This window comes from Panulirus ornatus, chromosome 1 (genome assembly GCF_036320965.1).
Source record: "Panulirus ornatus isolate Po-2019 chromosome 1, ASM3632096v1, whole genome shotgun sequence".
Classification (NCBI taxonomy): domain Eukaryota; kingdom Metazoa; phylum Arthropoda; class Malacostraca; order Decapoda; family Palinuridae; genus Panulirus; species Panulirus ornatus.
In genome coordinates, this window is record NC_092224.1 from 8,244,593 (window position 1) to 8,270,435 (window position 25,843).

Sequence of the window (25,843 nt, forward strand, 5' to 3'; positions counted from 1 at the left end):
TGACAGTAGCAAGCAGGTCCCAAGTGTGGATAGCTTTTCACTAGCACATGGTATCCATATTTCCGTGGATAGTGGACCAGTCTAGCCAAACAGGTGAGGCTACACTCCTGCATAAAGATACATGGACACGAATTTGATCCAGTGTAATCATTTCATGTCAACTGCTTAACGCGATTCATGCAGGTAAACACCAGCCTATATCTTCGTCCATCCACACAGGAACCTGCAAGCAAGACATCAAGGATGCAGGCGGCAAGGGTCGTGGTGGCAGTGGTCGTCCTGTTAGTGACGACTTTCCGACAGCAGGAGGAGGGCGTGGGTGCGGCCTTGCGTGACCAGGACGACAGGGACGCCATGCTTGTCGTTGACTACATCCAGTTCTACACACCTCAGAGGGTCTGTCTGCTCCTGCAGGGTGAGTGGGAGGATGTGAAGGTAAAAAGAGAGAGAGAGAGAGAGAGAGAGAGAGAGAGAGAGAGAGAGAGAGAGAGAGAGAGCATGGAATGACAAGGTAGGAGTGGGTAAGGTGGGTATCGAAGAGGTTTATGTAGGCAAAGAACCAAAGAAGGGGAAGGGAGGAAAGAACCATGGTGAGTGAAGAGGGGTGGGTATGGGAAAGGTGAGGATAAATGAGAGAAGAGAAAGATGCTATGGAAGGCTGAGGGTGGATGGTATGTAAGTGTTGCGAAATGGAGTGGAAGGAAGGATTTGTGGTGAAGAGGGTACTATTATGTTTGATGAAGTTCATATCATACAGATTTCAGTGTGTATCATAAACAGGTTATGTCAACAGAGGTTATCTTGTAGAGAGAGAGAAGAGTTCAGAGTCGACATTTTCCTCAGGAAACACCCTTATGCTAACTAGATACGGACGTCATAGCTCTTAACAACTGCAGCAGCAGCTTCCCTTCCTTCACCAGATTTGTTAACACATATCTGTAGTTGGAACCGTCAGTGTCTTCAACATCAGGAGAGAAACATTGACTTCTAAGTCATCAGTAGTTACTGGTGGCAAGTAATGTGGACACTACAAACTGCTTTAGCCATAAGATATGGGGCATCATAGGTGAGGCTGCTTATGCTGATGTATTTGCTTACATTATTCCGAGACGACAGATCAACATTTATAAAACTGTACCACTAAACGAATGTCACCGTAACCTCCTTCACCTCGGTGTTCTGGTACGAGCACTCTTTTCTTCCATGTTTCGCCTGCTTTGTGTTTCTGTCAATTCATCTGAGAACAAACTTATGTACTGGATAACAGAAGCCAGATTCCTGTCTGCTCTATTTTTAATGTACATGAAGCGCACTTTTCAAGGAGGAACTATACAGATTCTGACGAATTCAGATGAAACAGCAATCTTACAGATCCCTTTGAGCTACGCTGTGCGGGCATCAGCACTCTTGCCGTGGTGAGACGGACGGCAAATAATCTAGTCATTAACTATCGTTAGACGAGCGTCATCGTTGATGTATGAATGTATGTCGCTACGTTGCGTGTTGGTAGTTGTGGCTATGAGCGGGTCAAGGCCAGATAGACAGGGCGTGGTTGGGGTGGGACGAGAGGCGCGGCAGACTGGTATTCGTGGAGGCCTTAGGAGTGAGGCAGTTACACAAGGCTTGAGGTACCACGTCCGGTATGCGCCACAGGGAATTCGAGTACCCTAAACCAGTGACAACAACCAAAGCCAGACAGAGTCGTGTGCCGTGACCCGAAGCCAATAAACTTCAGCGAACTGCAGGACAAAACCGGAGGCAGAAGAAAACACATATCTACCGAAAACAAGCGTCGGTATTGTGTGTTTAGTGTGGTCGAGTGTGGGCTGAGGTGAATCACTGACTTTTTCTGTGCTGTATGCGAGCTCCAAGTGTGCCTTCCGAGATTCAAATCATATGAATGAAAAAGAAAAACGAGAAGCAGAATTTTTCTTATATATGAACGCCCTTGAGGTAACGAAAATAATTCCTGCCGCTTCATGGCTGGATGGCTGACTTTTGTCAAGTTTGTGTCTCGTTATGGTACATGTAAGTGAAGGTCACAGGGACTGTACCTTGCCCTCCACCCTACCATAGGGCGCTTGCCTCCGGCCTTAGGTAGGTCTTGTGCTGGACAGGTTCTTCATCTTGATATAACGAGCAGGAACGATTTATTAACCCACCCTATGAAGACGTAGTGACCGCTGCCCAAAAAATCTGTACCTGATATGAAAAACGAAATATCTTATACATGTGATTCTATTCCCTTGATCTCGTGATGTGCAATATTCACTGGAACTCAAGCCTATTATAATGGCAGTGGTGCAGTTACAGTGGTAATATCTTTGGGCTCCTATTCATAGTATTCTCCTCATATACACATACTAGTCCCCTACACTTACTCTAAACCTCACTTTTCCATTCTTTATGCCAGTTGATTCATAGGGAACTTGACATATAGATTTCATTGATATGCTGCTAAGAATTCACGGTCTATTTATCTATTCATTGTAATATATGTATCTATATACTGGTCATCACAAGGACTACAGGTCAGCAAATTACATGCGAAAGTGTAACATTGAAGGTTACATTGCCCGGATTATCTCTGTAGCGTGTATCATCTACCACGAGAATATGTTCCCCAAGAACTTTGCAAACGCTCATGAACTATTTACTCTAAAGGAAGTCATCGGAGAAATCCAGATCGTGAGAACTTCCAGGAAACCGCAAATGATGTAAAGGTCTTCCACCTGCAGGAGCCAGAAGCCCTTGGCTGGTGCTGACGTACCGGAGATTGGCCACGCTCACCTACGTGTACCTAGCCGTGGTGCCTGCAGCTGACTTAGGAAATGGTGTCATTCTCGAGGACGGGGCCAGCCTCGAGGACGGGGCTAACCAGGGGCGTGAGACGGGGCAGCAGGCCAGGAAGGAGAGAGGCGACTCCTGCCACACCCAGACTTCCCTGATTGTGTTTCGCATGGAGTCAGAGAGGACGCTCGTGTCTTACACAAGGTACAGGACACATACCTATCATCACAAACGCTTTCTTAAAGGTCTAACAGTTTCTTTGCACTCATTTGCTTACCTGAACCACCACTGAAGGGTTAGGTGACAGACTACTTCAACCAGTAGGTTGAATCGGTCCTATGACAAGCACTTAACTTTATCCTATTCCTCCAAGCAACTAAGATTCTCCTCTCAAAGCACTTTGCATTGAAGTACGAGGTTGGGAAACTGAATGGGCCAACAAGACAACTCTTGTTGCATATAGGGGTCATATTCGCACAAACAAACACAAACAAAAACATCATTGAAGCGTTAATATGCATTATAGTGTTAACTCAGGATGAACCAGTACTGTAGGTTGCCTTCATCTTATTATTAGTCCTCAATTGTGTTTCTCTTCAGGTGTTTCCTGTTGTGCCTGTTTGGTGCAGCTGGCTGCTGCTGCTGCCCGAAACTCAACTGTCCCAGTGGCTGAATCAGGTGTACCTTCCTCTCAACAGTAAGGTAAGTGGATGAAGCAGGTGTACCTTCCTCTCAACAGTAAGGTAAGTGGCTGAATCAGGTGTACCTTCCTCTCAACAGTAGGTAAGTGGATGAACCAGGTGTACCTTCCCCTCAACAGTAAGGTAAGTGGCTGACCAGGTGTACCTTCCTCTCAACAGTAGGTAAGTGGCTGACTAGGTGTACCTTCCCCTCAACAGTAGGGTAAGTGGCTGAACCAGGTGTACCTTCCCCTCAATAGTAGGATAAGTGGCTGAACCAGGTCTACCTTCCCCCTACAGTAGGGTAAGGGGCTGACCAGGTGTACCTTCCCCTCAACAGTAGGGTAAGTGGCTGACCAGGTCTACCTTCCCCCTCAACAGTAGGGTAAGTGGCTGACCAGGTCTACCTTCCCCTCAACAATAGGGTAAGTGGCTGACCAGTAGGGTAAGTCACTGTCTAGATGAAGCATCCTCTCAACAACAGAGCTTGTGACGTTACACGTAGCCCTTATTGGTAAGTCTTGACCTTATCGTGACCTTGCTGGGTCAACTTACTTCATAAGTCATTCGTGAGCTTTGTAGTTCTGCGGAAAGTGAGTGACTTCGAGATGACCACGATAGCACACATATGGGTGTTACGACCCCCAGCAGCCACCACTCCAGCAACTTGTGGACCAGACCTCGAGAGTTACCTCGACCTGACGTGGCATCAGGTGGCTAGAGAGCTTGCCAGCAGTCGTGTAATGCCCTGGTTGGGTTCCTGTTACGTGGGAGTCGTCGTAACACCAGCAGAAGGAGAGAGGCTTTGTGCTCCGTGGGTGTCACCTGACTCGAAGTGAGGCCAGCGGAAGGCCTCGTGATGTGGTGAAGCTCTTCCTTCGTGGAGCGAGGTGAGATGTGCCCCTAGTGTCGGTTCGCCCCTAATGTGTGGCACAGCCACATCAATTTTGTCCTTAGTGACGTAAGGTTCGTCCCTAGTGTAGGTCACAGTGACGTAAGGTTCGTCCCTAGTGTAGGTTACAGTGACGTAAGGTTCGTCCCTAGTGTAGGTCACAGTGACGTAAGGTATGTCCCCAGTGTAGGGCACAGTGACTTAAGGTTCGTCCCTGGTAGAGAGAGGACTCAGATGGTGCGTCTGACTCTACATTAGATTCACAGTCCAGTGAGTAGTGGACAATATCATAAATGTTCCCGGGAATACCGGCGACAGAATACATACCCGCGTATCTCCTGCATGTCATAAAAAGCGTCAGAGAAATTAGAGAAAGAAGGGGGTGTGGATCGCAGATCCTTCCCTCCTGTAGTGTTTCTCTCTAAATGGAGGAGCAGAGCGAGGAGGGAATTTTCCGTTGAAAGCTCGATCATCTGCTTCTGACGCCACCTCGCTGGGCGAGAAATAGTGAACAAAAACAATGAAAAGATTATCAACAAGTGTAGATATGAAATGCAGTGCCACCAACAGGAGACGACTGACATATAAACTGAGAACATATCTAAGTCATGTTCAGTGAAGGTTCAGCCATTCTTTTACTTACAGTACAGTAACTCATTTTGTGTCATAGAAACTTGTCATCGTTATACCATAACTGGGGTAATCAATTATTATCATACTGAAACAAATGATCGGGGAAAAAAAAAGACTTATTGACAATCAAACAGGATTCCCAGTCTCCTGGAGGTAGACTTAGCTATTTCCGTAACGTGGAGTTCTTAAGATAAACTGGATGTTGAAGCAATGCCAGGCAAGCTCATTAAGTTAAGAGATAGGTAGAGCTACAGAACCACCGAAGAAGATAGGAAATTTGTGAGGAATTTTCGGTAGATAGATGAGTAGAAAATGGTTTTTGGAAGCATTAAACTTAACCATATTTCGCCTACCCTACTGAGATATCTTATCCAAGTCTGCGTTTAAAGAGTGAGTTGTGTCGATAAGAAATATAGATGGAGAGAGAGAAGGAGCAGAATTGAAGGATGTGGAGATGCATTGTTGACTCATCATCATAGTATACGGTTATTTGCAAAAGAAAATCGCTGACGAAAAGGAGAAAAAGTTTAGGAGTCAGGACAAAACCTTGAGGGACACCACTGTTGATGGAGAAAGGGGGAGAGGCTGATTCACCAACAACCATAGAGACAGATCCACCAGAGAGGAAGCTAGATATGAAGGACTCTGGCAAGAGGATAGGGATGACGTCAACTTCCAAGTCCCTTGCAAACACACAATCCTGAAGCTTATTTTCTGCTACAGAGTAACAATATTGAGACCTTCTCTCACTCTGTAAGATCCTCATTACTTAACATTTCTTCTGGTTGAATTTACGGCGTAGTTGATTTGTACGTTGGCACGACGCCTTCCCCTAACGAGTAGGTTAAAGACCACCTAAATAAACTTTCTCCTCAACACTATGATAAGAGGCACCTAGATAAACCTTCCCCTTTAACAGTAGGGTGAGAGGCACCTAGATAAACCTTCCCATTAACAGTAGAGTAAGAGGCACCTATACGAACTTTCCCCTCAATATTAAGGTAAGATTCACCTCAATCAAGCCTTCTCTCAACACTAGGGTAAGTGATCATCAGGTGTATCTTCCTCCTCAGCGGCACTGAGTATAATGACCAACTGTACCTTAACCGTGCAGGAGATGATGCTCGAGTGTTCCTTCGCTTCATTAGTAAGGTATGTGATGAATGAAGGCGTACCTGATTACCAGGGGTACCTCCCATTCATCATTAGGATGTGATAAACCCGTGTACCCATATGTGCTGAGTTGGTAAACCTCTCCTCAGCAGGTAGGTATGTGATGGGTAAGATCATCTTTCCTCAGTAGTAGATAAGTGATGAGTAAATACACACTCCCTCAGCAGGTAGGTATATGATGAGTAAGTACGATTTCTCCTGGCAGTGAAGTATGTGATGAAGAGGTAAGGACAGCAGCCCCCCTCACCTGAAGGATATATGATGAGCAAGTGAACATGCTTCAGGTGACATGAGGCTTCTTGCACGACAGGAGCGAGCCTGCGGTGCGTGAATCATGAGCAGATGGATGATTTATAGAGAGAAATGGTCAGCAAGTGTGTCATGCACAAGATCCCTTCATCATTTATGGATATGACGTTAAAAGAATAATATCCGAAGAGACTGACTTAGATGTATATGACTTAGATGTACATGTCCATGACAGTATCATGGGTCTGTGTGTGTGTGAGCCAGGTGTCCATTCATCGACCACTCCACAATGGGGAGGGTGAACAGATGGGATTGGCTGTGGGTCGGCTGCTCGCCTCCTCCGAGATTCAAACCCGGGCACATTAGGTTTGTGAGTAGAAACACTAAGCCACTCTGTTGAGTTAATGGCGATAAACAGATAAGGATTATTATGCCGGAATCTGTTCCCTACGTGAAGACACACAAAATAATACATTGTATTCTTGCCTTCATCTCATGATTTCGACTACATCACAAACGCTATGAACGTTTTCTTTAAAAATTCACTTTCAAAGAACAGGTTTGGCAATGGGTTGCTTATGGAGATTGACTGCAGTGTTAACATATCGTCCCATTAGTATCTTATCTAATATGATTATATAGTGAAACCATTGCGATTCTTAGGTAAGTTCGATTTTTTGAATAATGTTTCAATATTTTTCTACCAAGTATGTATATGAAAATCAATTATTTGCTTGGTGTCATCAGTAGAAGCAAACAAACTTTGACAGAAATCGTGAAGATCAGTTGTCGTTGTATGCATTAGAATTTCGGAGGGTATCGGGTCTTACAAGGTCACACAGGTGCCATGATGAACGCGAAGTGTCGACCAGTTTCCATAACGAAGAGAACTGAATTTCTTTCGGCATGGAGCACACCTGGGATGTAGCGCATGCCAAGGGGAAGGCCTGTCTCTTGATTGATTTGTGCCGGTAACCAAGCCAGAATGTCCTGTGCACCCCCAGGTTCATCCTGGTAGCGCAAAAGGATTCCAGTGGTCACAAAGGGTTATCGTCAGATTGGAGTGGGTTATCTCTAATCTGTCCAATCCTTTCTCAGTGCTTCTGGCTGTTGCACCAGTGGATGATTTGCCCCCCTGGGAAGTGTTTCCTGTCACTAAGACATACTAGCCCACCTCTCAACTTTCTATTCCAATATCTATATTTTGTTTTCTCTTTAATCTTTAATATCTTTATACTTAATTTAGTTTTTTCTCCCTATATAGGTCCAGGTAGTTCCTGTAGGGTTATCATAGGGCTAATGGCCCTCCTTACAGGTCGCTGGTCATTAAGCCCAACCATCCAGCACCTGGGTGGGGTCCCGGGACCTGCTTCCCTCCACCTCTCCTTTCCCTCCCTCACCTATACTCCCAAGGGCCCTCCAACAGGCTCCTCCCAAATCCTTCACCTCCCAAGACCTTTTTCCCTCCCAACGAACGAGATATTATGGCGCCATAATCTCCCATGCTTAGGCTGGTGTGTGTGTGTGTGTGTGTGTGTGTGTGTGCATACATACACGGGAGCGAAGACACGGTACATGTATACACGTTTAAGACACGGGGGCAACACTAGTGTAAAACTCTCCCCCGGGACACGTGAGCAGTAATCACACACTAGCGATCCCTCAGCGTGCTTGGTGACATTTTGATGGATACGGCTTGTAGCTCACGTGACAGGCAATAACTTATGTACAAACAGGAAGGTAAACTAAGTGGAACCGCCTGTCGGTCATACCTCACAATGACGATATTCAAGGGAAACTGAAATATTGAAGAAAGGCTTAGGATACCTTAACTGTATCACAAATGTGACCTTAAACACCAGCATGTGAAAAAAAAAGCAAAATTCACTCCTTTTGTGTGTGTGTGTGTGTGTGTGTGTGTGTGTGTGTGTGTTCAAATGCAAATGTGCATGCGTGCTTGCGCTTTCATGCGTGCTTGCGCTTGTATGCATATATGATTACTACTGTTTACCATTATCTGTGTGTTTCGGAGAGAGAGTTTTACACTTGTGTTGCCACAGTGTAATATTACTGTCTTTACTCTAATGTGTGCACGCACATACACTCACACACCCCACCCTCAGCTATGTATGCAACTATCGACCAGCCACGAGGGGAAAATAAACGCCTGAGTTGGGTGTGGGCTGACTGCCGCGCCCAGGATTCGTACCCATCCGAACCCGAGTAGATTTATGGTTCTTTACGCTAACCACTGCACCATGGAGGCCCTTTGTGAGTGCATGCATGGGTGTGATCGCGTATGTGTGTGTACCACTGCACCATGGAGGCCCTTTGTGAGTGCATGCATGGGTGTGATCGCGTATGTGTGTGTACTGGGAGATGATTCCTCACATGAAGGACCAATGTCGTCTATGACTTTATATTTAGTCATACTATTTCTTAAATTGTTTCAGAGCTTTATCACATTTAGCGTTCGTTCACTTGGCGTGTTGCCTTTGTCTACTTTTTTTTTTTTTTTTTTTTTTATACTTTGTCGCTGTCTCCCGCGTTTGCGAGGTAGCGCAAGGAAACAGACGAAAGAAATGGCCCAACCCCCCCCCCCCCATACACATGTACATACACACGTCCACACACGCAAATATACATACCTACACAGCTTTCCATGGTTTACCCCAGACGCTTCACATGCCTTGATTCAATCCACTGACAGCACGTCAACCCCTGTATACCACATCGCTCCAATTCACTCTATTCCTTGCCCTCCTTACACCCTCCTGCATGTTCAGGCCCCGATCACACAAAATCTTTTTCACTCCATCTTTCCACCTCCAATTTGGTCTCCCTCTTCTCCTCGTTCCCTCCACCTCTGACACATATATCCTCTTGGTCAATCTTTCCTCACTCATTCTCTCCATGTGCCCAAACCATTTCAAAACACCCTCTTCTGCTCTCTCAACCACGCTCTTTTTATTTCCACACATCTCTCTTACCCTTACGTTACTTACTCGATCAAACCACCTCACACCACACATTGTCCTCAAACATCTCATTTCCAGCACATCCATCCTCCTGCGCACAACTCTATCCATAGCCCACGCCTCGCAACCATACAACATTGTTGGAACCACTATTCCTTCAAACATACCCATTTTTGCTTTCCGAGATAATGTTCTCGACTTCCACACATTTTTCAAGGCTCCCAAAATTTTCGCCCCCTCCCCCACCCTATGATCCACTTCCGCTTCCATGGTTCCATCCGCTGACAGATCCACTCCCAGATATCTAAAACACTTCACTTCCTCCAGTTTTTCTCCATTCAAACTCACCTCCCAATTGACTTGACCCTCAACCCTACTGTACCTAATAACCTTGCTCTTATTCACATTTACTCTTAACTTTCTTCTTCCACACACTTTACCAAACTCAGTCACCAGCTTCTGCAGTTTCTCACATGAATCAGCCACCAGCGCTGTATCATCAGCGAACAACAACTGACTCACTTCCCAAGCTCTCTCATCCCCAACAGACTTCATACTTGCCCCTCTTTCCAGGACTCTTGCATTTACCTCCCTAACAACCCCATCCATAAACAAATTAAACAACCATGGAGACATCACACACCCCTGCCGCAAACCTACATTCACTGAGAACCAATCACTTTCCTCTCTTCCTACACGTACACATGCCTTACATCCTCGATAAAAACTTTTCACTGCTTCTAACAACTTGCCTCCCACACCATATATTCTTAATACCTTCCACAGAGCATCTCTATCAACTCTATCATATGCCTTCTCCAGATCCATAAATGCTACATACAAATCCATTTGCTTTTCTAAGTATTTCTCACATACATTCTTCAAAGCAAACACCTGATCCACACATCCTCTACCACTTCTGAAACCGCACTGCTCTTCCCCAATCTGATGCTCTGTACATGCCTTCACCCTCTCAATCAATACCCTCCCATATAATTTACCAGGAATACTCAACAAACTTATACCTTTGTCTACTATACTCTACTATTCATGAGTGCATTACTTGACATCTTTTCTATCCTTTTCACTCTCTCAGCGTCTTGTTTCTCTCTCTCTCTCTCTCTCTCTCTCTCTCTCTCTCTCTCTCTCTCTCTCTCTCTCTCTCTCTCTCTCTCTCTCTCACAACTGGTCGCTCCTAACCTTCTTTTCGAAGAATAACTCAGTATCGACAGTACGAAATCAATCGAGGAAGGCATCTAGCAAGACACAAAAAGAGAAGTGAGGACATACGAGAGGAATAAACTCATAGCCTCTCAGGAGGCGGGAAAACCTGCCTTTCAGAGAGGAACAGCTCAGTGGCTGTCAGGCAGTGCAGGAGAAGGTAAAAAGGGTAAAAAGTTTCAAAAGCTAACCATGTAAGGGAGGAAACAAACATCACAGCTGCACCTTCCTTGAGTCGCAAACAGACGCACAGTAATCCTGTGACGCAGTGGTTTGCTGAGTATCAAGTGTGTGTGTGTGTGTGTGTGTGTGTGTGTGTGTGTGTGTGTGTGTGTGTGTGTGTGTATTATTTGTGTGTTAAGGGGAAAGAGTCTTACACTCAATTGCCCCGTCTCTCAATCTAGTGTGTGTGTATATATATATATATATAGAGTTGATAGAGTTGATAGAGATGCTCTGTGGAAGGTATTAAGAATATATGGTGTGGGAGGCAAGTTGTTAGAAGCAGTGAAAAGTTTTTATCGAGGATGTAAGGCATGTGTACGTGTAGGAAGAGAGGAAAGTGATTGGTTCTCAGTGAATGTAGGTTTGCGGCAGGGGTGTGTGATGTCTCCATGGTTGTTTAATTTGTTTATGGATGGGGTTGTTAGGGAGGTGAATGCAAGAGTCCTGGAAAGAGGGGCAAGTATGAAGTCTGTTGGGGATGAGAGAGCTTGGGAAGTGAGTCAGTTGTTGTTCGCTGATGATACAGCGCTGGTGGCTGATTCATGTGAGAAACTGCAGAAGCTGGTGACTGAGTTGGGTAAAGTGTGTGAAAGAAGAAAGTTAAGAGTAAATGTGAATAAGAGCAAGGTTATTAGGTACAGTAGGGTTGAGGGTCAAGTCAATTGGGAGGTGAGTTTGAATGGAGAAAAACTGGAGGAAGTGAAGTGTTTTAGATATCTGAGAGTGGATCTGGCAGCGGATGGAACCATGGAAGCGGAAATGGATCATAGGGTGGGGGAGGGGGCGAAAATTCTGGGAGCCTTGAAGAATGTGTGGAAGTCGAGAACATTATCTCGGAAAGCAAAAATGAGTATGTTTGAAGGAATAGTGGTTCCAACAATGTTGTATGGTTGCGAGGCGTGGGCTATGGATAGAGTTGTGCGCAGGAGGATGGATGTGCTGGAAATGAGATGTTTGAGGACAATGTGTGGTGTGAGGTGGTTTGATCGAGTGAGTAACGTAAGGGTAAGAGAGATGTGTAGAAATAAAAAGAGCATGGTTGAGAGAGCAGAAGAGGGTGTTTTGAAATGGTTTGGGCACATGGAGAGAATGAGTGAGGAAAGATTGACCAAGAGGATACATGTGTCGGAGGTGGAGGGAACGAGGAGAAGAGGGAGACCAAATTGGATGTGGAAAGATGGAGTGAAAAAGATTTTGTGTGATCGGGGCCTGAACATGCAGGAGGGTGAAAGGAGGGCAAGGAATAGAGTGAATTGGAGCGATGTGGTATACCGGGGTTGACGTGCTGTCGGTGGATTGAATCGGGGCGTGTGAAGCGTCTGGGGTAAACCATGGAAAGCTGTGTAGGTATGTATATTTGCGTGTGTGGACGTATGTGTATACATGTGTATCTGGGTGGGTTGGGCCATTTCTTTCGTCTGTTTCCTTGCGCTACCTCGCAAACGCGGGAGACAGCGACAAAGCAAAAAAAAAAAAAAAAATATATATATATATATATATATATATATATATATATATATATTTTTTTTTTTTTTTTCTTGTATATTTGCGTGTGTGGACGTATGTGTATACATGTGTATGGGGGTGGGTTGGGCCATTTCTTTCGTCTGTTTCCTTGCGCTACCTCGCAAACGCGGGAGACAGCGACAAAGCAAAAAAAAAAAAAAAAAAAAAATATATATATATATATATATATATATATATATATATATATATATATATATGTGCGTATGTGTGTGTGTGTGTGTGTGTGTATATATATATATATGTATATTATCCCTGGGGATAGGGGTGAAAGAATACTTCCCACGTATTCCTCGCGTGTCGTAGAAAGCGACTAGAGGGGACGGGAGCGGGGGGCCAGAAATCCTCCCCTCCTTGTATTAACTTTCTAAAATGGGAAACAGAAGAAGGAGTCACGCGGGGAGTGCTCATCCTCCTCGAAGGCTCAGAGTGGGGTGCCTAAATGTGTGTGGATGTAACCAAGATGTGAAAAAAGGAGAGATAGGTAGTATGTTTGAGGAAAGGAACCTGGATGTTTTGGCTCTGAGTGAAACGAAGCTAAAGGGTAAAGGGGAAGAGTGGTTTGGAAATGGCTGGGGAGTGAAGTCAGGGGTTAGTGAGAGGACAAGAGCAAGGGAAGGAGTAGCAATACTCCTGAAACAGGAGTTGTGGGAGTATGTGATAGAATGTAAGAAAGTAAATTCTCGATTAATATGGGTAAAATTGAAAGTTGATGGAGAGAGGTGGGTGATTATTGGTGCATATGCACCTGGGCATGAGAAGAAAGATCATGAGAGGCAAGTGTTTTGGGAGCAGCTAAATGAGTGTGTTAGCGGTTTTGATGCACGAGACCGGGTTATAGTGATGGGTGATTTGAATGCAAAGGTGAGTAATGTGGCAGTTGAGGGAATAATTGGTATGCATGGGGTGTTCAGTGTTGTAAATGGAAATGGTGAAGAGCTTGTAGATTTATGTGCTGAAAAAGGACTGATGATTGGGAATACCTGGTTTAAAAAGCGAGATATACATAAGTATACTTATGTAAGTAGGAGAGATGGCCAGAGAGCGTTATTGGATTACGTGTTAATTGACAGGCGTGCGAAAGAGAGACTTTTGGATGTCAATGTGCTGAGAGGTGCAACTGGAGGGATGTCTGATCATTATCTTGTGGAGGCTAAGGTGAAGATTAGTATGGGTTTTCAGAAAAGAAGAGTGAATGTTGGGGTGAAGAAGGTGGTGAGAGTAAGTGAGCTTGGGAAGGAGACCTGTGTGAGGAAGTATCAGGAGAGACTGTGTACAGAATGGAAAAAGGTGAGAACAATGGAAGTAAGGGGAGTGGGGGAGGAATGGGATGTATTTAGGGAATCAGTGATGGATTGCGCAAAAGATGCTTGTGGCATGAGAAGAGTGGGAGGTGGGCTGTTTAGAAAGGGTAGTGAGTGGTGGGATGAAGAAGTAAGAGTATTAGTGAAAGAGAAGAGGGAGGCATTTGGACGATTTTTGCAGGGAAAAAATGCAATTGAGTGGGAGAAGTATAAAAGAAAGAGACAAGAGGTCAAGAGAAAGGTGCAAGAGGTGAAAAAAAGGGCAAATGAGAGTTGGGGTGAGAGACTATCAGTAAATTTTAGGGAGAATAAAAAGATGTTCTGGAAGGAGGTAAATAGGGTGCGTAAGACAAGGGAGCAAATGGGAACTTCAGTGAAGGGCGTAAATGGGGAGGTGATAACAAGTAGTGGTGATGTGAGAAGGAGATGGAATGAGTATTTTGAAGGTTTGTTGAATGTGTCTGATGACAGAGTGGCAGATATAGGGTGTTTTGGTCGAGGTGGTGTGCAAAGTGAGAGGGTTAGGGAAAATGATTTGGTAAACAGAGAAGAGGTAGTAAAAGCTTTGCGGAAGATGAAAGCCGGCAAGGCAGCAGGTTTGGATGGTATTGCAGTGGAATTTATAAAAAAAGGGGGTGACTCTATTGTTGACTGGTTGGTAAGGTTATTTAATGTATGTATGACTCATGGTGAGGTGCCTGAGGATTGGCGGAATGCGTGCATAGTGCCATTGTACAAAGGCAAAGGGGATAAGAGTGAGTGCTCAAATTACAGAGGTATAAGTTTGTTGAGTATTCCTGGTAAATTATATGGGAGGGTATTGATTGAGAGGGTGAAGGCATGTACAGAGCATCAGATTGGGGAAGAGCAGTGTGGTTTCAGAAGTGGTAGAGGATGTGTGGATCAGGTGTTTGCTTTGAAGAATGTATGTGAGAAATACTTAGAAAAGCAAATGGATTTGTATGTAGCATTTATGGATCTGGAGAAGGCATATGATAGAGTTGATAGAGATGCTCTGTGGAAGGTATTAAGAATATATGGTGTGGGAGGCAAGTTGTTAGAAGCAGTGAAAAGTTTTTATCGAGGATGTAAGGCATGTGTACGTGTAGGAAGAGAGGAAAGTGATTGGTTCTCAGTGAATGTAGGTTTGCGGCAGGGGTGTGTGATGTCTCCATGGTTGTTTAATTTGTTTATGGATGGGGTTGTTAGGGAGGTAAATGCAAGAGTCTTGGAAAGAGGGGCAAGTATGAAGTCTGTTGGGGATGAGAGAGCTTGGGAAGTGAGTCAGTTGTTGTTCGCTGATGATACAGCGCTGGTGGCGGATTCATGTGAGAAACTGCAGAAGCTGGTGACAGAGTTTGGTAAAGTGTGTGGAAGAAGAAAGTTAAGAGTAAATGTGAATAAGAGCAAGGTTATTAGGTACAGTAGGGTTGAGGGTCAAGTCAATTGGGAGGTGAGTTTGAATGGAGAAAAACTGGAGGAAGTGAAGTGTTTTAGATATCTGGGAGTGGATCTGTCAGCGGATGGAACCATGGAAGCGGAAGTGGATCATAGGGTGGGGGAGGGGGCAAAAATTTTGGGAGCCTTGAAAAATGTGTGGAAGTCGAGAACATTATCCCGGAAAGCAAAAATGGGTATGTTTGAAGGAATAGTGGTTCCAACAATGTTGTATGGTTGCGAGGCGTGGGCTATGGATAGAGTTGTGCGCAGGAGGATGGATGTGCTGGAAATGAGATGTTTGAGGACAATGTGTGGTGTGAGGTGGTTTGATCGAGTAAGTAACGTAAGGGTAAGAGAGATGTGTGGAAATAAAAAGAGCGTGGTTGAGAGAGCAGAAGAGGGTGTTTTGAAGTGGTTTGGGCACATGGAGAGAATGAGTGAGGAAAGATTGACCAAGAGGATATATGTGTCGGAGGTGGAGGGAACGAGGAGAAGAGGGAGACCAAATTGGAGGTGGAAAGATGGAGTGAAAAGGATTTTGTGTGATCGGGGCCTGAACATGCAGGAGGGTGAAAGGAGGGCAAGGAATAGAGTGAATTGGAGCGATGTGGTATACAGGGGTTGACGTGCTGTCAGTGGATTGAATCAAGGCATGTGAAGCGTCCGGGGTAAACCATGGAAAGCTGTGTAGGTATGTATATTTGCGTGTGTGGACGTATGTATGTACATGTGTATGGGGGGGGGGTTGGGCCATTTCTTTCGGCTGTTTCCTTGCGCTACCTCGCAAACGCGGGAGACAGCGACGAGGTATAAAAAAAAAAAAAAAAAAAAAATATATATATATATTTTTTTTTTTTTTTTCTTCCTTTGTCGCTGTCTCCCGCGTTTGCGAGGTTGCGCAAGGAAACAGACGAAAGAAATGGCCCAACCCACCCCCATACACATGTATACACATAACGTCCACACACGCAAATATACATACCTACACAGCTTTCCATGGTTTACCCCAGACGCTTCACACGCCCTGATTCAATCCACCGACAGCACGTCAACCCCGGTATACCACATCGCTCCAATTCACTCTATTCCTTGCCCTCCTTTCACCCTCCTGCATGTTCAGGCCCCGATCACACAAAATCTTTTTCACTCCATCTTTCCACATCCAATTTGGTCTCCCTCTTCTCCTCGTTCCCTCCACCTCTGACACATATATCCTCTTGGTCAATCTTTCCTCACTCATTCTCTCCATGTAACCAAACCATTTCAAAACATCCTCTTCTGCTCTCTCAACCACACTCTTTTTATTTCCACACATCTCTCTTACCCTTACATTACATACTCCATCAAACCACCTCACACCACATATTGTCCTCAAACATCTCATTTCCAGCACATCCACCCTCCTGCGCACAACTCTATCCATAGCCCACGCCTTGCAGCCATACAACATTGTTGGAACCACTATTCCTTCAAACATACCCATTTTTGCTTTCCGAGATAATGTTCTCGACTTCCAAACATTCTTCAAGGCCCCCAGATTTTTCGCACCCTCCCCCACCCTATGATTCACTTCCGCGTCCATGGTTCCATCCGCTGCCAGATCCACTCTCAGATATCTAAAACACTTCACTTCCTCCAGTTTTTCTCCATTCAAACTCACCTCCCAATTGACTTGACCCTCAACCCTACTGTACCTAATAACCTTGCTCTTATTCACATTTACTCTTAACTTTCTTCTTTCACACACTTTACCAAACTCAGTCACCAGCTTCTGCAGCCCAGCGCTGTATCATCAGCGAATAACAACTGACTCACTTCCCAAGCTCTCTCATCCCCAACAGACTGCATACTTACCCCTCTTTCCAAAACTCTTGCATTCACCCCCCTAACAACCCCATCCATAAACAAATTAAACATCCATGGAAACATCACACACCCCTGCCGCAAACCTACATTCACTGAGAACCAATCACTTTCCTCTCTTCCTACACGTACACATGCCTTACATCCTCGATAAAAACTTTTCACTGCTTCAAACAACTTGCCTCCCACACCATATATTCTTAATACCTTCCACAGAGCATCTCTATCAACTCTATCATATGCCTTCTCCAGATCCATAAATGCTACATACAAATCCATTTGCTTTTCTAAGTATTTCTCACATACATTCTTCAAAGCAAACACCTGATCCACACATCCTCTACCACTTCTGGAACCACACTGCTCTTCCCCAATCTGATGCTCTGTACATGCCTTCACCCTCTCAATCAATACCCTCCCATATATTTTACCAGGAATACTCAAAAAACTTATACCTCTGTAATTTGAGCACTCACTCTTACCCCTTTTGCCTTTGTACAGTGGCACTATGCAAGCATTCCGCCAATCCTCAGGCACCTCACCATGAATCATACATACATTAAATAACCTTACCAACCAGTCAACAATAGAGTCACCCCCTTTTTTAATAAATTCCACTGCAATACCATCCAAACCTACTGCCTTGCCGGCTTTCATCTTCCGCAAAGCTTTTACTACCTCTTCTCTGTTTACCAAATCATTTTCCCTAACCCTCTGACTTTGCACACCACCTCGACCAAAACACCCAATATCTGCCACTCTATCATCAAACACACTCAACAAACCTTCAAAATACTCACTCCATCTCCTTGTCACATCACCACTACTTGTTATCACCTCCCCATTAGCCTCCTTCACTGAAGTTCCCATTTGTTCCCTTGTCTTACGCACTTTATTTACCTCCTTCCAAAACATCTTTTTATTCTCCCTAAAATTTAATGATACTCTCTCACCCCAACTCTCATTTCCCCTCTTTTTCACATCATGCACCTTTCTCTTGACCTACTGCTCTTTCTTTTATACATCTCCCACTCATTTGCATTTTTTCCCTGCAAGAATTGTCCAAATGCCTCTCTCTTCTCTTTCACTAATAATCTTACTTCTTCATCCCACCACTCACTACCCTTTCTAATCAACCCACCTCCCACGCTTCTCATGCCACAAGCATCTTTTGCGCAAGGCATCACTGCTTCTCTTTCTCTCTCTCTCTCTCTCTCTCTCACTCTCTTTCTCTCTCTGTACATATATATATATATATATATATATATATATATATATATATATATATATATATATATATATATACATATCCCTGGGGATAGGGGAGAAAGAATACTTTCCACGTATTCCCTGCGTGTCGTAGAAGGCGACTAAAAGGGAAGGGAGCGGGGGGCTGGAAATCCTCCCCTCTCGTTTTTTTTTTTAATTTTCCAAAAGAAGGAACAGAGAAGGGGGCCAGGTGAGCATGTTCCCCCAAAGGCCCAGTCCTCTGTTCTTAACGCTACCTCGCTATCGCGGGAAATGGCGAATAGTATGAAAAAAAAAAAAAAAAAATATATATATATATATATATATATATATATATATATATATATATATATATATATATATATATATATATGTATGTATGTATGTATATATATATATATATATATATATATATATATATATATATATATATATATATATATATATATATATATATCGATTAATATGGGTAAAACTGAAAGTTGATGGAGAGAGATGGGTGATTATTGGTGCATATGCACCTGGGCATGAGGAGAAAGATCATGAGAGGCAAGTGTTTTGGGAGCAGCTGAATGAGTGTGTTAGCGGTTTTGATGCACGAGACCGGGTTATAGTGATGGGTGATTTGAATGCAAAGGTGAGTAATGTGGCAGTTGAGGGAATATTTGGTATACATGGGGTGTTCAGTGTTGTAAATGGAAATGGTGAAGAGCTTGTAGATTTATGTGCTGAAAAAGGACTGATGATTGGGAATACCTGGTTTAAAAAGCGAGATATACATAAGTATACTTATGTAAGTAGGAGAGATGGCCAGAGAGCGTTATTGGATTACGTGTTAATTGACAGGCGCGCGAAAGAGAGACTTTTGGATGTTAATGTGCTGAGAGGTGCAACTGGAAGGATGTCTGATCATTATCTTGTGGAGGCTAAGGTGAAGATTTGTATGGGTTTTCAGAAAAAAAGAGTGAATGTTGGGGTGAAGAGGGTGGTGAGAGTAAGTGAGCTTGGGAAGGAGACTTGTGTGAGGAAGTGCCAGGAGAGACTGAGTACAGAATGGAAAAAGGTGAGAACAATGGAAGTAAGGGGAGTGGGGGAGGAATGGGATGTATTTAGGGAATCAGTGATGGATTGCGCAAAAGATGCTTGAGGCATGAGAAGAGTGGGAGGTGGGTTGATTAGAAAGGGTAGTGAGTGGTGGGATGAAGAAGTAAGAGTATTAGTGAAAGAGAAGAGAGAGGCATTTGGACGATTTTTGCAGGGAAAAATGCAGTTGAGTGGGAGACGTATAAAAGAAAGAGACAGGAGGTCAAGAGAAAGGTGCAAGAGGTGAAAAAAAGGGCAAATGAGAGTTGGGGTGAGAGAGTATCATTAAATTTTAGGGAGAATAAAAAGATGTTCTGGAAGGAGGTAAATAAAGTGCGTAAGACAAGGGAGCAAATGGGAACTTCAGTGAAGGGCGCAAATGGGGAGGTGATAACAAGTAGTGGTGATGTGAGAAGGAGATGGAGTGAGTATTTTGAAGGTTTGTTGAATGTGTTTGATGATAGAGTGGCAGATATAGGGTGTTTTGGTCGAGGTGGTGTGCAAAGTGAGAGGGTTTGGGAAAATGATTTGGTAAACAGAGAAGAGGTAGTGAAAGCTTTGCGGAAGATGAAAGCCGGCAAGGCAGCAGGTTTGGATGGTATTGCAGTGGAATTTATTAAAAAACTGTATTGTTGACTGGTTGGTAAGGTTATTTAATGTATGTATGACTCACGGTGAGGTGCCTGAGGATTGGCGGAATGCGTGCATAGTGCCATTGTACAAAGGCAAAGGGGATAAGAGTGAGTGCTCAAATTACAGAGGTATAAGTTTGTTGAGTATTCCTGGTAAATTATATGGGAGGGTATTGATTGAGAGGGTGAAAGCATGTACAGAGCATCAGATTGGGGAAGAGCAGTGTGGTTTCAGAAGTGGTAGAGGATGTGTGGATCAGGTGTTTGCTTTGAAGAATGTATGTGAGAAATACTTAGAAAAGCAAATGGATTTGTATGTAGCATTTATAGATCTGGAGAAGGCATATGATAGAGTTGATAGAGATGCTCTGTGGAAGGTATTAAGAATATATGGTGTGGGAGGCAAGTTGTTAGAAGCAGTGAAAAGTTTTCATCGCGGATGTAAGGCATGTGTACGTGTAGGAAGAGAGGAAAGTGATTGGTTCTCAGTGAATGTAGGTTTGCGGCAGGGGTGTGTGATGTCTCCATGGATGTTTAATTTGTTTATGGATGGGGTTGTTAGGGAGGTGAATGCAAGAGTTTTGGAAAGAGGGGTAAGTATGAAGTCTGTTGGGGATGAGAGAGCTTGGGAAGTGAGTCAGTTGTTGTTCGCTGATGATACAGCGCTGGTGGCTGATTCGTGTGAGAAACTGCAGAAGCTGGTGACTGAGTTTGGTAAAGTGTGTGAAAGAAGAAAGTTAAGAGTAAATGTGAATAAGAGCAAGGTTATTAGGTACAGTAGGGTTGAGGGTCAAGTCAATTGGGAGGTGAGTTTGAATGGAGAATAACTGGAGGAAGTGAAGTGCTTTAGATATCTGGGAGTGGATTTGGCAGCGGATGGAACCATGGAAGCGGAAGTGAATCATAGGGTGGGGGAAAAATTCTGGCAGCCTTGAAGAATGTTTGGAAGTCGAGAACATTGTCTCGGAAAGCAAAAATGGGTATGTTTGAAAGAATAGTGGTTCCAACAATGTTATATGGTTGCGAGGCGTGGGCTATGGATAGAGTTGTGCGAAGGAGGGTGGATGTGCTGGAAATGAGATGTTTGAGGACAATATGTGGTGTGAGGTGGTTTGATCGAGTAAGTAATGTAAGGGTAAGAGAGATGTGTGGAAATATAAAGCGTGTGGTTGAGATAGCAGAAGAGGGTGTTTTGAAATGGTTTGGTCACATGGAGAGAATGAGTGAGGAAAGATTGACCAAGAGGATATATGTGTCAGAGGTGGAGGGAACGAGGAGAAGTGGGAGACCAAATTGGAGGTGGAAAGATGGAGTGAAAGAGATTTTGAGTGATCGGGGCCTGAACATGCAGGAGAGTGAAAGACGCGCAAGGAATAGAGTGAATTGGAACGATGTTGTATACCGGGGTCGACGTGCTGTCAATGCCTTGAACCAGGGCGTGTGAAGCGTCTGGGGTAAACCATGGAAAGTTCTGTGGGGCCTGGATGTGGGAAGGGAGCTGTGGTTTCGGTGCATTATTACATGATAGCTAGAGACTGAGTGTGAACGAATGGGGCCTTTATTGTCTTTTCCTAGCGCTACCTCGCACACATGAGGGGGAAGGGGGTTGTTATTCCATGTGTGGCGAGGTGGCGATGGGAGTGAATAAAGGCAGGCAGTATGAATTATGTACATGTGTATATATGTATATGTCTGTGTGTGTATATATATCTGTACATTGTGATGTATAGGTATGTATATTTGCGTGTGTGGATGTGTATGTATATACATGTGCATGTGGGTGGGTTGGGCAATTCTTTCATCTGTTTCCTTGCGCTACCTCGCAAACGCGGGAGACATATATATATATATATATATATATATATATATATATATATATATATATATATATATATATATATATATATATATATATATATATATATTCTTTCTCCTCTATCTCCTGGGGATAGTGGGGAAAGAATACTTCCCACGTATTCCCTGCGGGTCGTAGAAGGCGACTAAAAGGGAAGGGAGTGGGGAGATGGAAATCCTCCCCTCTCGTTTTTGATTTTCCAAAAGAAGGAACAAGAAGGGGGCCAAGCGAGGATTTGCCTCATACGCTCTGTCCTCTGTTCTAAACGCTACCTCGGGAATGCGGGAAATGGCGAATAATATATATACATATATTATTATTTTTTTTATTATTATACTTTGTCGCTGTCTCCCGCGTTTGCGAGGTAGCGCAAGGAAACAGACGAAAGAAATGGCCCAACCCCCCCCCCCCCCCATACACATGTATATACATACGTCCAAACACGCAAATATACATACCTACACAGCTTTCCATGGTTTACCCCAGACGCTTCACATGCCTTGATTCAATCCACTGACAGCACGTCAACCCCGGTATACCACATCGCTCCAATTCACTCTATTCCTTGCCCTCCTTTCACCCTCCTGCATGTTCAGGCCCCGATCACACAGAATCTTTTTCACTCCATCTTTCCACCTCCAATTTGGTCTCCCTCTTCTCCTCGTTCCCTCCACCTCCGACACATATATCCTCTTGGTCAATCTTTCCTCACTCATTCTCTCCATGTGCCCAAACCACTTCAAAACACCCTCTTCTGCTCTCTCAACCACGCTCTTTTTATTTCCACACATCTCTCTTACCCTTACGTTACTCACTCGATCAAACCACCTCACACCACACATTGTCCTCAAACATCTCATTTCCAGCACATCCATCCTCCTGCGCACAACTCTATCCATAGCCCACGCCTCGCAACCATACATCATTGTTGGAACCACTATTCCTTCAAACATACCCATTTTTGCTTTCCGAGATAATGTTCTCGACTTCCACACATTCTTCAAGGCCCCCAGAATTTTCGCCCCCTCCCCCACCCTATGATCCACTTCCGCTTCCATGGTTCCATCCGCTGCCAGATCCACTCCCAGATATCTAAAACACTTCACTTCCTCCAGTTTTTCTCCATTCAAACTCACCTCCCAATTGACTTGACCCTCAACCCTACTGTACCTAATTGGATGGTGTTGCAGTGGAATTTATTAAAAAAGGGGGTGACTGTATTGTTGACTGGTTGGTAAGGATATTTAATGTATGTATGACTCATGGTGAGGTGCCTGAGGATTGGCGGAATGCGTGCATAGTGCCATTGTACAAAGGCAAAGGGGATAAGTGTGAGTGCTCAAATTACAGAGGTATGAGCTTGTTGAGTATTCCTGGTAAATTATATGGGAGGGTATTGATTGAGAGGGTGAAGGCATGTACAGAGCATCAGATTGGGGAAGAGCAGTGTGGTTTCAGAAGTGGTGGAGGATGTGTGGATCAGGTGTTTGCTTTGAAGAATGTATGTGAGAAATACTTAGAAAAGCAAATGGATTTGTATGTAGCATTTATGGATCTGGAGAAGGCATATGATAGAGTTGATAGAGATGCTCTGTGGAAGGTATTAAGAATATATGGTGTGGGAGGCAAGTTGTTAGAAGCAGTGAAAAGTTTTTATCGAGGATGTAAGGCATGTGTACGTGTAGGAAGAGAGGAAGGTGATTGGTTCTCAGTGAATGTAGGTTTGCGGCAGGGGTGTGTGATGTCTCCATGGTTGTTTAATTTGTTTATGGATGGGGTTGTTAGGGAGGTAAATGCAAGAGTTCTGGAAAGAGGGGCAAGTATGAAGTCTGTTGGGGATGAGAGAGCTTGGGAAGTGAGTCAGTTGTTGTTCGCTGATGATACAGCGCTGGTGGCTGATTCATGTGAGAAACTGCAGAAGCTGGTGACTGAGTTTGGTAAAGTGTGTGGAAGAAGAAAGTTAAGAGTAAATGTGAATAAGAGCAAGGTTATATATATATATATATATATATATATATATATATATATATATATATATATATATATATATATATATATATATATATATGCACCATGTCTTTACTCTGCTATTACCGAACTCCACCTGCTCAAGGTCACACCGGGAGTGAAAAATCACCTTCGGTGAAGCTGTATCATTAGGAGTACAGTCACGTCAAAGAACTTCTCACTCCAAAGGAGTCTTCATTTCCCTGCTACTGGAAATAGCGCAGTCTTGTGCTCCAGGACCCTGTATAAAGGGAAATGATTAAGTCGAGGACCCAGCAACAAACCGCTGGGTTCTTTTGAGGCTGTTTGTGGTATCGGAAAACATCAGAATCTCATAAATTATTCGGATATAAGCGGTCAGGCATACAAATGATAACGGTAAAGAATGCGAACTGTTCATGTGATCGAGGAAACTCAAAAGAAATGTTTTTATGTGATCAAGGAAACTCAAAAAAAAATTGTTAGGTGTGGACCTGAAGCGAAATATTTATCAAGCATACTCATAAACGTACTTTTAGCCACTGTTATTCAGATGAATCATGTCATATGTTAACAGATCCTGCTCGAAGATGTGATCGTATCATGCTTACGTCTGATCATGAGACAGCACCTGAGGGGGAGATATAATCGTGGAAGCTACACCGAACTTAAATCATTTCTACGGTAATATAGATTGGGATATGGACTTTAGAAGCCAGGGTATCGTGGTGAAGGATTTTGTGAAATTTACAATGAAGGAATGAGAACATATGTACCTCTAGCCGTCCCATAAACGGAGGGAAAGTTAAGAAAAGAGGGAAAAATATAATGAAAAATGTTAAAAAGAGATTGAGTTTAGGGAAGTGCATGGCGGACACGTAGACGACACTCCAGCCAGCTAGCCTATGCAAGGGAGAGGAAAGCAAGGAATAAGTACAGCAAGATAAGAAAAGAGGAACAAAGCATTTTTTGGGAAAATACGATGGACAAGGCGAGTGAAAATCCAAAAGTTGTCCATAGATTCGTCAGTAGTGGGTTGCCAGTTGGAGAGCAGCTAACCAAGTTAAGATATTCAGAAGAAAAAAAATGGTGTAGGATGATGTAAGGATATGTGAGGAACTGATTAAAAAAGTTCAACAGCATTTTCACAGTGGAAGATATTTTAGACACTAAAGAGATGGGATGGAGAGGAGGCTTTAGAAAATGTGAAGATGTCTAGAAAAGACAACCAAAATATCAAATGGTCTTGACTCAGGCTAGGCTCATGATCCTGATCAAATTTCAGCTGTATGTGCTGAAGAGGTGTGCAGACACGCTAGACAGACCGCTTGAAATGCTGTTCGGGATGTCTCTGGATAATGGCAAAATGCCCAGGGAATGGAAGAGTACAAACGTCATACCCGCCTATGAGAATGGGGAGCAGGCGCTGAACCACATACCAGTCTCCTTGACGAGTGTGGTCTGTAAGGTACTGGAAAAGATAATCAGAAAGCAAATGGATGGATTTCTACAGAGGAGAAACTCCCAGACGTGAGAGGCAATACAGTTTTAGGCAAAGGAGGTCAAGTCTAACGAACCTTTTAGATATCTAGGAAAGAGTGAACTCAGTCTGAGGCAAAAGGGAAGGCTAGCTATATTGGTAAATCTTGACTACCAGGGAGCATTTGATACAGTACCACATGGGAAGCTGATTAATAGGATGAAATATCAGACGAAAGTAAGGGGAAGACTCCCGATGGATAGAATGTTATTAATGGACAGGGAGAAAATAAATTAGTTTACGTAGCCTTTCTTTGTACTTCTTCAAACATCTGGAACATTTATGTAGTTTGGAGACCATAACTGGGTAGCATATTGCAGATTTGGTCTGACTAATGCACTGAAGAGTTTCAGGGTTGTTTTGGCTTCTTATGAGCCATAAATCCGACATTTGTTTTAGCTTATTCTTCCATGCGAATTTTTCTGATAGACTGTGTGCTGCAACGTAAACTCCTCCATATCTTCTCTAGATTTTGAGTGGCTGTAAGTGGCGAATGATTGAAGGTGATCATGCGTCAGACTAAGTGA

The 25,843-nt window shown here is 43.8% G+C and overlaps 1 protein-coding gene across 1 annotated transcript in view; it reads left to right on the forward strand.

Annotated features, from left to right (window-relative positions):
- Positions 1-243: 243 nt before the first annotated feature.
- LOC139752201 (probable glutamate receptor) overlaps positions 244-25,843 on the forward strand; it is a 66,521-nt gene continuing 40,921 nt past the window's right edge. Inside the window, 4 exon segments of the mRNA XM_071668370.1 lie at positions 244-415; positions 2,665-2,754; positions 2,900-2,994; positions 3,391-3,492. Coding sequence (XP_071524471.1) covers positions 244-415; positions 2,665-2,754; positions 2,900-2,994; positions 3,391-3,492 — 459 coding nt within the window.